General features: G+C 58.4%; 1 protein-coding gene across 3 annotated transcripts; it reads right to left on the bottom strand.

Annotated features, from left to right (window-relative positions):
- Nucleotides 1-5,017: 5,017 nt before the first annotated feature.
- TAMALIN (trafficking regulator and scaffold protein tamalin) lies at nucleotides 5,018-13,081 on the bottom strand. Of its 3 annotated transcripts, XM_082350557.1 has the most exons (9): nucleotides 12,740-12,812; nucleotides 10,574-10,623; nucleotides 9,763-9,870; nucleotides 8,920-8,974; nucleotides 8,712-8,814; nucleotides 7,453-7,546; nucleotides 7,281-7,347; nucleotides 6,665-6,731; nucleotides 5,018-6,208 (listed from the first exon to the last, which is right to left on the bottom strand). In XM_082350557.1, exons 5-9 carry the CDS (start codon nucleotides 8,773-8,775, stop codon nucleotides 5,715-5,717), a joined length of 786 nt encoding a protein of 261 aa, XP_082206683.1. In that variant the 5' UTR covers nucleotides 8,776-8,814; nucleotides 8,920-8,974; nucleotides 9,763-9,870; nucleotides 10,574-10,623; nucleotides 12,740-12,812; the 3' UTR covers nucleotides 5,018-5,714. The 3 variants fall into 3 exon arrangements, with proteins under 3 accessions (XP_082206683.1, XP_082206682.1, XP_082206684.1); XM_082350556.1 differs by lacking the exon at nucleotides 9,763-9,870 and having other exon boundaries at nucleotides 12,740-13,081; XM_082350558.1 differs by lacking the exons at nucleotides 8,920-8,974; nucleotides 9,763-9,870 and having other exon boundaries at nucleotides 12,740-12,824.
- Between the last annotated feature and the right edge of the window lie 630 nt (nucleotides 13,082-13,711).

Here is a 13,711-nt window from a genome sequence, read left to right as displayed (position 1 = left end):
GTGAGCCACAGCTACTTAAGCCCCTGCGCCTAGAGCCCGTGCTCCGCAACAAGAGAAGCCACCGCAATGAGAAGGCCGCACACCGCAGCGAAGAGTAGCCCCCGCTCTCCGCAACTAGAGAAAGCCCCCGTGCAGCAACGAAGATCCAATGCAGCCAAAAAAAAAAGAGAAAAAAGAATCTTATTGGGAGGAGTAGGGTCCTATCTTTGGTTAAATGTACCCCAGGAGATTTGTTGCTGTAGTTGGTAACCACTGGTCTTGCATTCACTTAACCAGAGACCATGTTCCTCAGAACTAGTGGGGCTTGATCTGGGCCTTCAATCAGGGTGAAATTTGGAGAAAGCTGAAAGTGGGACCTGGGTGGCCAGTCACTCTGGTGGGGGAAGGGAGTTGCTGAATGGACTGGCCAGCTGTGTGTGTTGGAGGGGGCCCTGTTAGTGACTCTTTAGGGAAGCAGTGGGGAAAGAGGGACAGTGTCTGCATAATTTTTACTTTTTGCATAGATTGATGTGTTCTCTACTGAAAGGCTAAACTCCAGGAACAGAAAATTCGCTGCCATTTAGGAGGTGTCCCTTATAGCAGCAATTCTTTGTGTTGCAGTTTAGCAGCTGTGCTTCCTCCCCTCTCCCCCCTCCCACCCCAGTCCCAGAGCCTCCAGACCATGCGGAGTTCCCTGCAGAGAAGGTAAGCTGGTTGAAATCATTGGAGTTGGATGACTTAAAAGTTCTGAATTCATTGTTCACTCCCTTCAGGCATACCTGCCTTCAGTGTTTTTTGAATGCCCACTCATTACCAGGCCCAGGAATGGTGTCCGAGAGCTTCAAATGGGTTGTGTGGTTCCGAAGAGGCCCCGCCTTGTAAGGGCGTGGGAGCATGGCTGAAGAGGTTGGCTCGAAGGCGGGGAGCTACCTTCACAGCATGTTGGCTGAGGGGAGAACCCTACTTCTGCCCCACCCTGTTTCCTGAGCTCAGGGCTGAGAGGTGCAGTGTTCTGAGGTCACCACCAGGGGTCAGGCGCACCTGCTCTGTTCTCCAGCGTCTGTCTCGTCTCTTGGCTATCTTATTCTCTGAGGAATCTTCCTTGATCCCTTGCCCTTTCTCTCTCACTTCTCTCAGCCTATCACTCCCTCCTTTAGGTCATCCCATCCAGCCATCAGTGCAGGACCAGGGAGGCTCCCAACTCGACAGCCTGACGTTTCTCCCGATACTTGGAGAGTCCCACAGCCCTTCTCACTTCCCCAGCTTCATGAGTGACGGACTGGTGAGCAGAAAGTGTCTTCTACTGTCTCACCTTTTCCCCTCCTGCTGCCGTTCAGCTCACGTTCTCTGGTTTTGTTTCCAGGCAAAACAGGAGTGTTTATAGGTTCCCTCCTTCTAACAGGTTTTCTTATGTGTGTCCACAAAGCACTTCTCTAAACCCAAGTTCTTCTGTGACACCCCCAGAACCCAGTGCCAAGAGCCCCTCCCCACCTTACTCCAGGACAGCACCCACATCCAGGAGCCTTGATCCCTGTGGACCTGATCTCCTCCTCCTTTTGCTGTCTGGTACACCTCAGACCCTGCTCCCTCAGGTCCCACCTTTCATTTACCCTCCGTGCTCCCACCTTGCTCCCCACGAATGAGTCTTACAGCTTTGGAGGTTCAGTTCCTCGAAATGGTTCCTTACCACCTTGACCCTGTCCTCACACTCCTTCCTCCAGGAAGACTTCCCTCTCCACAGTCTAGGCTCTAGAGACAGACAGATCTGAGAGAATGCTGGCTCAAGCAGGTACCAGCTGTGCTACCTTATCCTCTCTAATCCTCAGTTTCTTCATCTGTAGAATGGGTTGTCAGATATGCTGTGAAGCCTAAGTGAGGTGATAGATGTGGATGTGCTTAGCACAGTGCTGGTACCTAGGTGATGCTCTGGGAGCCAGTCTCCTGTCCTTTCCTTCAGGACAGCTGCCACCCCCACTGTCCCCCAACTCCAGCCTGCTGTCAGGAACCTGCCCTTGTCTCTGTGCACTGGCTGCTTCCGCTCCCCCCACCGCCCCTGGGCAGAGCTCTGGCCTGGGCAGAGGGGGACAAACCAGGGGACTCAGGGCTATGCAGCCACCATGCTGAGGGGATGGGGCAGATGCAGGGCTCTGTGGGGACCTCATATCTGAACTCCATCTGCAGGGCTGTGTCCTCAGTCTACCACACGTGAGACATGGGGTGGCATCCACTCTCCTCCTTCCTGGAATTATTAGGGGCCCCTTATGGCCTGGGGAGGGGGAAGGGCTCCCACAGAGTCCCCTGAGGCTTTGAGAGGACCAGAAGGCTGGTGGGAGGGGGAGGAGGGGAGGAAGGGCAGGGGGAATACCGACCACACAATATTCCGAGTCCCTGCTCCCTTCCCATCCACCCCCACCCCTCCACCAAACACGATCCCTGGGTTAATTTTTAGCATCACAGCTCTCACATTAGTCACTCCCTGTCACCCACCTACACGGCAGGAGGCTGCTGTGCTGGTGCCGTCATTCCGTCAGCTGAGAGGTGGGATCCAGCCCCACCCTGGGCACCCCCTCACTCTCCTCGGGGTGCACACGGCCAGCCAGGAGCCCCCCTTCAGCCTGGGTAAGCGGTGCTGACATCACTGCCAACACTAGCTGCTTGGTGGGGGAGGGGAGGAACAGGCTGGTAAGAGAGGGGCTGGGAATCTATTCTGGGAGGGGAAAGCCAGGGAGGCCCTGGCAGCCCCCCAACCCCAGGAAGGGGCTAGGCTATGCCCAGGCAGCTGGTCTCCTGGCAGCTGGGGGCTCTGGGAACAAAGGTGCGAGAGGGCCCCTCCCCTAGACCTGAGCCCGTGGGAGCTGCTGTTTGTCATCACTACAGAGCAGCTGTTCAAACAGGGAGCTCGGGGAAGCTCCATTTTCTTAATCAAATGTCCTCCCTCCCCAGGACCAAGGAGGGCAGGGCAGCCAGGTGCAGGTGCCCTGGCTGGAGCCGACACCCAGCCCCGAAGGGATTTGGTGAGAAGGGCCCACAGATGCCAGCTACAGATGGAGCAGGGCAGGGGCCTCCCCACCCCACCCTCCAGGGCTGAGAGGTGGGTAGGTTGTGGTCACCCCTGTGCAGGGCTGGCCCCAAGGAGGCAATCCCGTATATTGAGCACCTGCCATGTGCTAGGCTGTGTTAGTCCCTGGAGGTACAGTGTAACACAGCTGAGTTTCCTGCCTTAGAAAGGCAAAAGGCAGATACAAAAGAAGTCAGTAAAATTACCAATTGGGAGTGTTATAAGGAAAGAAAATTAGAGGGCTCAAGATAAAGAATAATGGGGACAGGGAACTTCTTCTGATCAGATCAGGAACATCTCTTTAAGGAGGTGATGTTTAAGATGAGATCTGAGGATGGAGGAATCAGTCTTGCAAAGAAGACTATTCCAGGCAGAGGGAACAGTATGGGCAAAGGCCAGAGGCAGGAAAGAGCTTGGCGTATTTGAGAATAGGACTAGAAAGAATAGTGTGGCTTAAATATGATGAGTGACATAGAAAGAGAAACGATTTGAGCTTGAAGAGAACGGCAGGGCCCAGATCCTGGAGAGCCTCGTGCAGGGCGTCCCAGTATAGTCGCAGAGGTTGCGCACTGCACAGAGGCTCGCAGTTGCCAAATTGTTGGGCCCATGTGGCTGCCGTCAACCCACAGGAAGGGATGCGTTTTTGTAATTTGTCTGCCCAGAGGGACAACACATCATGGCTAGGCCATGATAAAGAGTTTGGATTTTATTTTTTTATTCCAGGGGAAGCCATAATGGGTTTTAAGCCGAGGAGGGTTGTGACCCAATTTCCTTTTTGGAAAGATCACCCTAACTGCTGTGTGAAGGGATGGTCCAGGGGTGAGAGAGGAAGCAGGGAGCCATTCAGGAGGCAAGTGCAGTGGTGCAGGAGTGAGAGTACGGGAGGTAGCCTGCCTGGTGCCACTTAGACCTCTCAAAACCACCCCTTGTAGGCTGATTACTGCCAGGGTGGAGCACTGGCTCAAGAGGCTCAAAACTCAGGCCCAACTCTGCCACTTACTTTCTGTGTGACCCTGGACAGGTCACTTGCCCCGGGTCACCTCAAAGAAGGTGGTGACCACCTCTTGCAGATGCTTTGAGCACACACTGTATTTATCGAGGCTCTATTATGTGCTAGCATTGGGCAAGAAATAAAGCAGTGAGTAAGACAGGAGAGGTCCCTGAGTCCTGCTGTATGGAGTGTACATCCTAATGGGGAAGGGAGCCAGGCAAAAACCAAAACCCATCCGGGTCAAGACAGTTTCAGATGGGGATGAGTAGTATGATGGAAATAAAACAAGGCTCTATCAAAGCAGAGGTTGCGACAGTATTTTAGACCAGATGGGACGGCGTTGGGGAGGCCAAGCTGAGTACCAAAGGAGCCAGCTATGGACAGAGCAAGTGCAGAGACCCTAAGGGCAGGGCATCTGAAGTGTACCATGGGCAAAGTGGCCAGAGCAGGGAGCGAGAGGGGAGGCAAGAAAATGAGGCAGGCAGGAGTCAGATATCCCTGCATAAGAGTTGGAATCTTATTCTAGGAGTGATGGGAAGACTTTGAGGAGTTCTAGAGCAATGAGTGACCAGTGATTGGGCCTGTCACAGGTTGGGTGGGTGATGGCTAACGTCTCCTAAGCAGGAGACCCCAGACCCCTGGGAGAAAGGGTGCCAAGCGGTTGTTTACACAAGGATAGTTAACAACTATAGAGGAGCCTTGACCCCACCAGTTGTGGTATTTGGGGAGGGAAGTTCTAGATACATTAAACATGAGGCCCGAGTTCTGAAGGGGTGTGGGGCCTCTAGTTCAGGCCCATACATGTAAGTTAAACTCACACAGTCTGTTTCCCTGGCTGTAGGCTCCGAGCAAATAAGATGTAAAATATAGCGTGTGTGTGTGTGTGTGTGTGTGTGTGTGTGCTCGCACGCGCTGGGGGGCGGGGTGGTGGAGTCAGAGCTTGCCCGGGCCCAATCCTCCCCTTCAGGCAGTCACCACACTGACACAGATGCAAAAAATCGTCGATTTTATACAGTCTGTGGTTCAGAAGCAACAATATGCAAAACGGTGGAACAGTCTGTGCTGCCTCCATCCCCCCCAGACATGCCCATTCCTGTCCCCCAAGGGGCAGAGGACCCAGGACCCCTGCCGGGCAAGACCCCACTTAGTTACAGGCTCCTGGGAGGGGCCAAGCCCTTAGGGGTCAAGGCTGGGAGGGAGGGGGACCAGCGCTGGTTAACTGGAACTATGTCTGTGGGGGGATGGGGAAACGACTGGGCATAGGCCATCTCTCCCCAAGACCAAGGGTGGGGAGCAAGTAAAGCTGAGGAGAGGGCTTCGTGGGACAGGGTCCTCTCACCCGGAGAAGGGGTTTTCTTGGACACCCCACAAGGCACTACTGACCCAGATGTAGGATGGCACGCCCCATCTTTGGCCCCCGAACCTCTCCCAACCCCGAGCTCGCCTAGTTCTCCCGTGCCCACCTCCCACTGTGGTTTTGGGGAGGAGTAAAGGGGCCTGGGGCTCGGGTTCATTCACCACTCTGCACAAGCCAGGAACCAGGCAGGCCAGCTGGGGCTGGCGAGGACCTTCTCCCGCCGCCTTGGGCTCCCAGAGTCTCCGCGGCCGGGCGCCCGCCCCCGCCCCCTTTTTGCACTGGCTGGAAAGAATAAATAAATAAATACCTTCCCCCGCCCGCCCCCGCCCCTACAGCTGGCTCTCCTCCTCCTCCAGGGAGCGGTTGAGTCCGGGGATGAACTTGAGCAGCCGCCGGCGGAAGCTGCGGTACTTGGTTTTGCGCAGGCCGGGGCCGCACAGGGCCTGCTCGCGGGCCTCAGTCCAGAGAGCGCTCGGCGCGCCCACGCCGCCGCCGCCCCCGGGACCCGCGCACCGCACGCTGGCGCTGCGGCTCAGCACCGCCCGGGGCCCCGGGGCCGAAGCGTCGGCGGGGCCCGGGCCGGGCGCGCGCGCGGGGGGCGGGGGCGGTGGGGGCTCAGGCGGTTCAGCGCCCCCGAAGAAGCACGTGTGGTAGACAGCGTCGTCCGCGTCGCCCCCGGCCCGCCGCGCGCCGCCGCGGGAGCCCCCGGGGGCGGACAGCAGAGGCCCGAAGGGCAGTGAGCCCGGGAGCAGGCCCGCACCGTACAGGCTGGAGCGCACGGACTCCAGCGTGTCATAGATGCTCGGGTCCTTCACCACGAGGCCTGCCGGGGCAGAAGACACGAGGGAGGGCCGTCAGAGGGCACGGGTAGGAGACCTCAGCTCCTTCCTGTTGACCATCTGTGTGGCCCTTGGGCAAGTCACAACCTTGAACCTCACTTCTCTTGTCTGTAAAACAGGAATTATACACTCAGATCCTTATGAGGATCACTTATGACACAAGAGCCACGGAAGGGGTCTGAAACAAACTCTTGGAGCCTTCCTGTTCCCACCTGTAAAATGGAGATGGTACTATCTTGTACTTTCCTTCAGGGGACAATTGTGAGAATAAACTAAAAATGTGTGCGCATCAGCCTGTGGCAGCATTGTACCCAAAGTAGTAGCTCAACAAACCTTTCTTCACTTTGGAGGGGGAAGTAACCCACTAGTTCTGAGGGGGAAGCAGGAATGGGGGTATCGGTAGGGGTGCAAGTGGCCCTTCACACCCCTAATCTACTCACCGTGCACCAGCCGCTGCTCCTGCACCATTAGAGACCTGTATTCTCCCCACTTCTCATACAGGGTTTGCTGTAAGAGACACCCCCCGCCTCACTGTCAGGAGCTAGCAAGAAACTAGCAGGAGGTGGGTACAGACTGAGGGATCAGGGAGTACACAGAAGAAACCTTAAGGTTAAAAGGAGGTTCAGGACCCCTGGTGGTGCAGTGGTTAAGAATCCGCCTGCCAATGCAGGGGACGTGGATTCCAGCCCTGGTCCATGAAGATCCCACATGCCGCCGAGCAGCTAAGCCCGTGCGCCACAACTACTGAGCCTGCGCTCTAGAGCCTGCGAGCCACAACTACTGAAGCCTGCACGCCTAGAGCCCGTGCCCCGCAACAAGAGAAGCCAACGCAATGAGAAGCCCGCGCAGGGCAATGAAAAGTAGCCCCCGCTCACCGCGACTAGAGAAAGCCCGCGCGCAGCAACGAAGACCCAACGCAGCCAAATAAATAAATAAATAAAATAAAATAAAAGGAGGTTCAAGCAGATAAACGACCCCTAAAAAGGAGTGGGGCCGGTAGGGGCAGGGGCTTGGGAAGAGGAGGGTGGCGACTGGACATTATCTGGGCTGCTTTACCTTCAGGTACTGCAGACGAGCCTCCAGTTCCGCCTTCCGAATTGACGTCCCATACAGAGTTTCCAGTCTGAGGAGGTTGGGGAATCAAAGGCTGAGTGGGCCCACAGGGTGGGGAAACACTGAGAGAAGCTGAGCTCAGGAATCCCTCAGGGACCGCGGCACTTGGACGTACCTGAGAACGTTGCCAGACGCCTTAATGATGTCAACAATTTCCCGATGCCGGATGCCTTCCACATTCAGGCCGTTGACACTAGCGATGGTGTCCCCTGCCAGGCAGAGAGGGGATCAGAATCTGCTCCACGGGTAGTGTGGAAGAATTCCAGCCACCTTCGCCAGAAAGGGTAGGGGTAATAACCCCACAAAATTCTCCTGAACTCCCTACCCCCAGTCATCGTTCTGGGGAGATCTTGTCCAGGCCCGGCACCCCAGCATAGGGGCCAAGGCCCTCAGACACCCACATCCTCACCTCACTCTCAGGAAGCTCTGTCCTCAAAGGCTGAGCCCTCCTGGCAAGCCTGGGCTGCCCCCAGAGCTGGTTATTTTGGTCCAGCCCACAGGCTGTCATGAGACCCAGCCGAGACAGGAAGGGGGCAGGGTGAGTAGCACCAAGCTGGGAACTAACACTGGCCCCAGGCATAAGAGGCCTCAGCTTCTGATACCCTGGGCCACTGCAGAGCCCCCTGACCTCAGGCAGAGCAAGGCACCATCTCCGAGGGCCCATTTCCCATCTGGAAAAGGGGGTGTGGACCCCTGCTGTGGCTACCATGGGGATTAGGAAGGAGGGTGGATGTGAAACTACTTTGCAAAGTTGCAGTATACCACTTAGCTACCAGGGGCTGCTGGTAAATAGGCAGGGAGGTAAGGGCTTAGGGAAGGAAATGGTGACAGGACTGGGTGGGGGTCAGTTTGTGCAGTCGCAGGCTGTGCCTTCCTAGGACTTGGGACTCTAGATTTGGCCAATCCGAAGGGTCTCCTACTGGTGGCACCATTTCCTTGTTAGAGGAAGTATCACAGGTACCCCAGTTTTGGGCCAGGTTGGGAGCAAGATAGGCCCTGATCCTCAATATCAAGCAGATCTAATGGAGTTGTTCCACCCCAACTCCTGCCCATGCTGGATTGCCAGATCGCCAGGGGGAGGAAAAACAGCAGCAGCAACACCTGCCATTTACCAGGCCCTGGCTCTGTGCCCAGGGAATTCCCTCACCACACTGACGTGAGGACATGTTATTGCCCCCAATTTGCAGATGGGACTGCTCAGCGTCACACAGTAAATGGCAAATTTGCCTAAGTCCAATCCATTCTTCTTTCTGGCCTTCCCAAAATAGGAGGAGGAAGGGAAATTGTTTTCAGAAGAGATTTCTTACCCCCTCTGCTTGGGAGTAAGGTCATACCCCTTTTCCCAGAGCCCTGTGTCCTGGGTTCATGCCCCACCTGGTGTGAGCCCAGCCAGCTGGGCAGGGCTGGACTCATGAACCCGGCAGACAAAGGTCACCATCTCCACGCGCTGCTCCTCCTGGTGGTGAAGGCCATAAGTCTGTAATAAACAAGGGGACCCTCAGCCCAGGGGTGGGGTGAGATCCATCCATCCCTCTGACCAGCCTCCCAAGCCCTCCCTCCCTCTGCACTCAGCTTCTCCCACCTGGATCTCAAAGCCGAAGGTCTGGTTCTCCTCCTTCTCCAAAGTCAGCACTTTCCTGCAGGAGACACAGGGGCCATCCCATCAAGACTGTCAGGACTAAAAGGAGCTTGGCAGCCCCATAGCATGGCCCTCCGCTAATGCTGGGAGTCTGCTCTGGAACATCCACGCAGGGCTCTGCCTCCAGCGACAAGTCACACTCATCACAGGTTGTGAGAATGTCCTTTTCCCATTCGCAGCTGGAATCAGCTTCACTGAGCCACACAGCATCAATCCAGCCCCTGGTGGGGGAGGCACTGGAACGGCTGACCCCCAGAGCCGGTGGACTAGCTGAGTTTTTCAGCCACACGCCCAGCTTTCTAGTGAGCCCCAGAATACTGACTAGCTGAGGCCCCAAATTCGGCCACAGCCTGGAGCACCGTCCGCTCCAGAGCCCTGGGGAGAGGGCTGGCCCCACCCCCAGAGGCCAGTCACGAGGCTGAGCCCAGACCACAGCTGCTCCTCCCAGCTGCGGTGAGGCCAGCCCACCAGATGTGAGGGCTGGGGGGAGGGGAGCCTCGAGGCCGCCCCTTCCCGCACTGCAGGCCTGCCCACTGGACACAATGGTCTGGAGTAGCTCCAGATTCTCGTCTGCTGGGGGAGCCCAGAGTTTCCTCTGCCCACCCCCACACCCCCTTCCTTCCCGCCCAGCCAGAGGCAGAGTTAAAGCAGCCTGCAAAGGCCCCTTTCAAGCCTCACGGCCTCAGAAAGGCCCTGGAGACCCAAGCCTCTCAGTGCCCAAGCTGACCCACATACCCCCCAAATGCTGAGTGGCAACACCCAGCCCCAGCCTGAGCTCCTCCCTACTTTGAACGCAGGCCTTTCCCCCTCTACGTGTATTGGGGCGGGGAGCAGGGTGACTTCTGTGTCTACTCCAGTGCTCTCTGGTTTTCTGGAAGGGTTGGCAAACTTTTTCTGCAAAGGGTCAGACAGTAAATATTTTAGCCTTTCTTTTCGAGACCTAAATTATTTGACAGCCTCCGTCCTATATTGTTCTTTGTTTTTATTTGTACGACCCTTTCGAAATATAAAAACAGCTCTTAGCTCCAGGCCAGTCTGGCCGGCGGGCCACAGTCTGCTGATCCATTTTGGAAGAAGCCAGGCCCAAATCAGGATGGGACATGGGCAGAGTGGGGCCTGAGTCAGCACCTACTTCTGCCCTCACCTCAGACCCTTCCTAAGAGGCCACCACAGGATGGGACCAGCAGAGGACTGAGATTTTGGATGCATGGGGCAGACAGAGTGGAGCAGCTGGACATAGCTTGGCCATGGTTTGGGCCCTTGGAGTTTGCTGGGCTGGGAGGGCTCAGGGTAGCCCCGAAGACTTCTCCTGCTTCCCTCCTCCCAGATCCAGCTCTCTCCGGGGAGGGGTAACTGGCAGGGACTGGGGGTGGGTTGAGGAGCACCTGATGACTCAGAAGTCCCTATCTCCTTCCTCTGCCACCCCCTTCACACAGCCCACACCTCCACCTGCCCCTCATTCCTAGCCAGGGTGCTGTGCTGAAAGGGTGGGAGAATGACTCCCCCCTGGCTGGGCTGAGATGCTGTGTCGTGCTGCCCCCAACCCAGCGCCTCACCCTTTTGGACCAGGGCAGGGGCTGGGGTAATGATGACTCACCGCTGCTGTTCAGGACTCTGGCTGAGATTCTTCCAGCGCAGTCCTGAGCCCTGGGTGGGAAGGAGAGTCAGGAAGGAGCAGGTGAGAGGGAGCTGTCCTGGAGCAGATGGTGAGAGCCCTCCTTTGGGGGTTTCTCACCTGGGCTCCGGCCCTAGACCCAGCACCCCACTCCCTGTTGCCTGTGTGTCCGGCCCCAGCTCCACACCTACTCTGGTGCCGGGGTAGCTATCTGCAGAGTGCCACCATCAGCACCATTCCACAGCTTTCTCCCTAAGCTCTATCCCCACAGCTGGGTGGACTGTGGGGACACAACAGTCGCCTGGGTCCCAGATGCATGAACCTCTAAGCCCTGTGCTGGTTCCCAACCCGGAGGGTAAGGGGTTTCATTACTCTAGATAGAACAGTCTCCACCCCCAGGGTGCACGTCTGTGGCGGCTCAGGCCCCCTAGACCCCACAAGCTGAAGCAGGGGCTCCTCCCAGATGTTATTCAGGGAAGGGCAGGGGGCCCCTGGGCTTGCCTATCAAAACACTCCAGAGGCCCCTGGGCCGGTCAGGTCTCTCCTAATTTCTCATTCACACCGAGTGGCTCGGGGGAGCCGGGGTCAGAGACCCAGGTCTGGAGGGCTGGACTATCAGCCTGAGCATGGAAAGGCAGGTGACAGAGGGGCCCAGCCTCCTCCCTCAAAGTAGACTGTTTCAGGGACCAACTATGGATTCCAGCTGCAGGTGGCCAACTGTGCCCAGCTCCACCTGGGTCTCTCAACATTGCCATATATTTTGTAGCTTTCTGGGACAAAAACAAAAAAACAAACAAAAAAACAAAACCTTGGATCTCAAACTTGTTCTTAAGTCTCACTATACTTAAGGAGAGACATTGGGAGTTCTTTTTTTTTTTTTTTTTTGGCATGGCGGATGACAGAGCTGAGGGTCCCTACCTCTTTTGGGTCCTTGAGAAACTAAAGCAGTCTCTCTCCCTCCCTAAATTATTGATCCTTGGAAGAAGCCCAGTCCCAGACCAGCCCTCGTCCTGTGTGCCCCAAACAGCCCAGGGCCTTCCTGGTCGGTGCCCTTGTTAACCCTCCCCCCAGGCTGCCCCAAGGCCAGGAAGAGAAGGAAGCCCTCCTTCTCCAGAACCAAAGATTGGCCTCAGGGGTGGGGACAGTTCCCAAATGGACCAGGGAGGAAGGACTGGGCCGCATAGAGAGACCCCTTTGTCTTTCCACCCGATTTTCATAAAATGCAAATTCTCAACAAGCTGTTCATTGTGTTGGGGGGAGCCAGGGGCCAGGGGGAGAGGAGGGGGGCTGAGCTGGGAAAGGCCACCAGCCCCCTCTCCTTAACCTGGGTCTTGAGTTCCCCTTTCTGAGCGCTCGGGTCCCCCTGAGGCCAGAGGAAGAGCCCTGCGCAGGGGGAGACTCAAAGGGCGGGCGCGGCCCGCATCCTTCCTGCCCCGCGGGCGCCCTGCGACCCCTCCCACCGCGTCCGGTCGCGGCTGACTTCCAGGGAGCGGTGGCCTCGAGCCCCGCACCTCAGACGCAGGGCAAGGCGGCAGGCCCCGAGTCCAGGAATCCGGGCGTCCCCTCGGAAGGGTCGGCGGCGCCGCACGCACTTCCCCCGCTAGAAGGCACGCGGCGCGTCCGCCGCCCTCCTCCCCACCCGGAACCCGCGGACTCTCAACTTGACTGGGCGAGCGGCGGGACCCCAGCCCAAGGCCTCCCCGCTCCCACGGGAGAAGCCCGGGCGAGGCGTCCTGGGGACCTCGAGACGCCTGGACGCGGGGAGGCGGGGCTCGGGGGTGGCCGAAGACCAGCTGGGGCGAGGGGAAGGGGACCTGGGGAGGCGGCAGGAAGGAGAGCAGCGAGACGGGGCGGGGGCGCATGGGGAGTGGAGAGCCGCCAGGTCGGGGGCGGCGTGGAGCCGGGGTCGCGGGTAGGGGGGATTGCTCCTTCTGAGCAGAGGGTCGAGGGGACCCAGCAGGATCTGAACGTGTCCGTGGGGGATCAGCGGGCTGGGGAGGAATGGGGGGACTCGGGGACCCCAGGAGAATGGTGGGGGTTCGGCAAGCGCGAATGGGGGCTGCTGCGGGTGGCGCGGGTCCTGAGGAAGGGACCCCGGAGGGTACCGAGAGCCGAAGGGGGGCCGCGGGAGTTGGGGGGGATACGCACCTTTCGGCGGGGCAGGGTACCTCCGGACACGGCGAGCGCGCGATACAGCTCGGCCGGGTGATAGTCCTCCAGCGCCGCGTACAGCTCGTCCCCGGGGGTCCCAGGGCTGGCTGCTGCGGCAGGGGGGCCCGAGGCCGGGGTCGGGGTCGGAGGGGCGGGAGCAGCTTCCGAGTCGGGGGCCGGGGCAGCGGGGTCTGGGGCGGCCGCCGCCTCCTCTTTCTGCTGCAGCTTCCTGAGTCGGCGGAGGGTCATGGCTCCGGCGCTCCTCTGAGGCGGCGCTCGCTCCGCGCGGCAGGCCAGGCGGCGGCTCGGGGATGCCAGCCAGGAGGGTGGTGTGTCGCCTCCCTTTATAGGCTCGGGGAGCGGGGCGAGCGGGGAGCGGCCTCGCGGGGCCTCGCCCCCCGCACGGCCGGCTCCGCCCCCCCGGGGGCCACCCCCCCCCCCCCGTCCCGGAGCCCCGCCCACAGCTCCCGAGGCATGCCAGGGTGGGGAAACTCTTCGGGATCGGAGCGCTCAATAGGGGAAAAAGCTAGACGCGGAGGGGAGGGGGGTCCAGGGCATCCCGGGGCGGAGCATGGGTCTCCGTGATACCTGAGGGACGGGGAGCCTGTGAAGGGGCTTGTGCACGAGATTTGAAAATTTAGGGATGGATATCTCTGGAGATTCAAGGAGTCTGGCCGTGGAGCGACCGTAAGGAGTCCTTAGGAGGAGGTTTGGAGGCTGCCCAGAGTAAGATTCTAGGAGACCCAGGAGGCTGCAGGAGACTTTAGGCAAGGAGAGGGAGGCAGGGGGAGGGGTGAGGTCCCTGATGGGAGGGAAGAGATGACCCTGAACTAACTGTGCAGAAGCCGCTAGGGAGTGAAAGGGTCTGTCCCAGAAGAGTTCAAAGAGGCTGCCTCTCCTTCCCATGACATGGGGAAAGGGAAGAGGGGGAAACCCAAAAAGTAGTAGACTTAATTCTGGCCTGTCCCC

Source organism: Balaenoptera borealis (assembly GCF_965194805.1).
Source record: "Balaenoptera borealis genome assembly, chromosome: 13".
Taxonomy (NCBI): Eukaryota; Metazoa; Chordata; class Mammalia; order Artiodactyla; family Balaenopteridae; genus Balaenoptera; species Balaenoptera borealis.
This window is presented reverse-complemented; position numbering and strand designations above follow the sequence as displayed.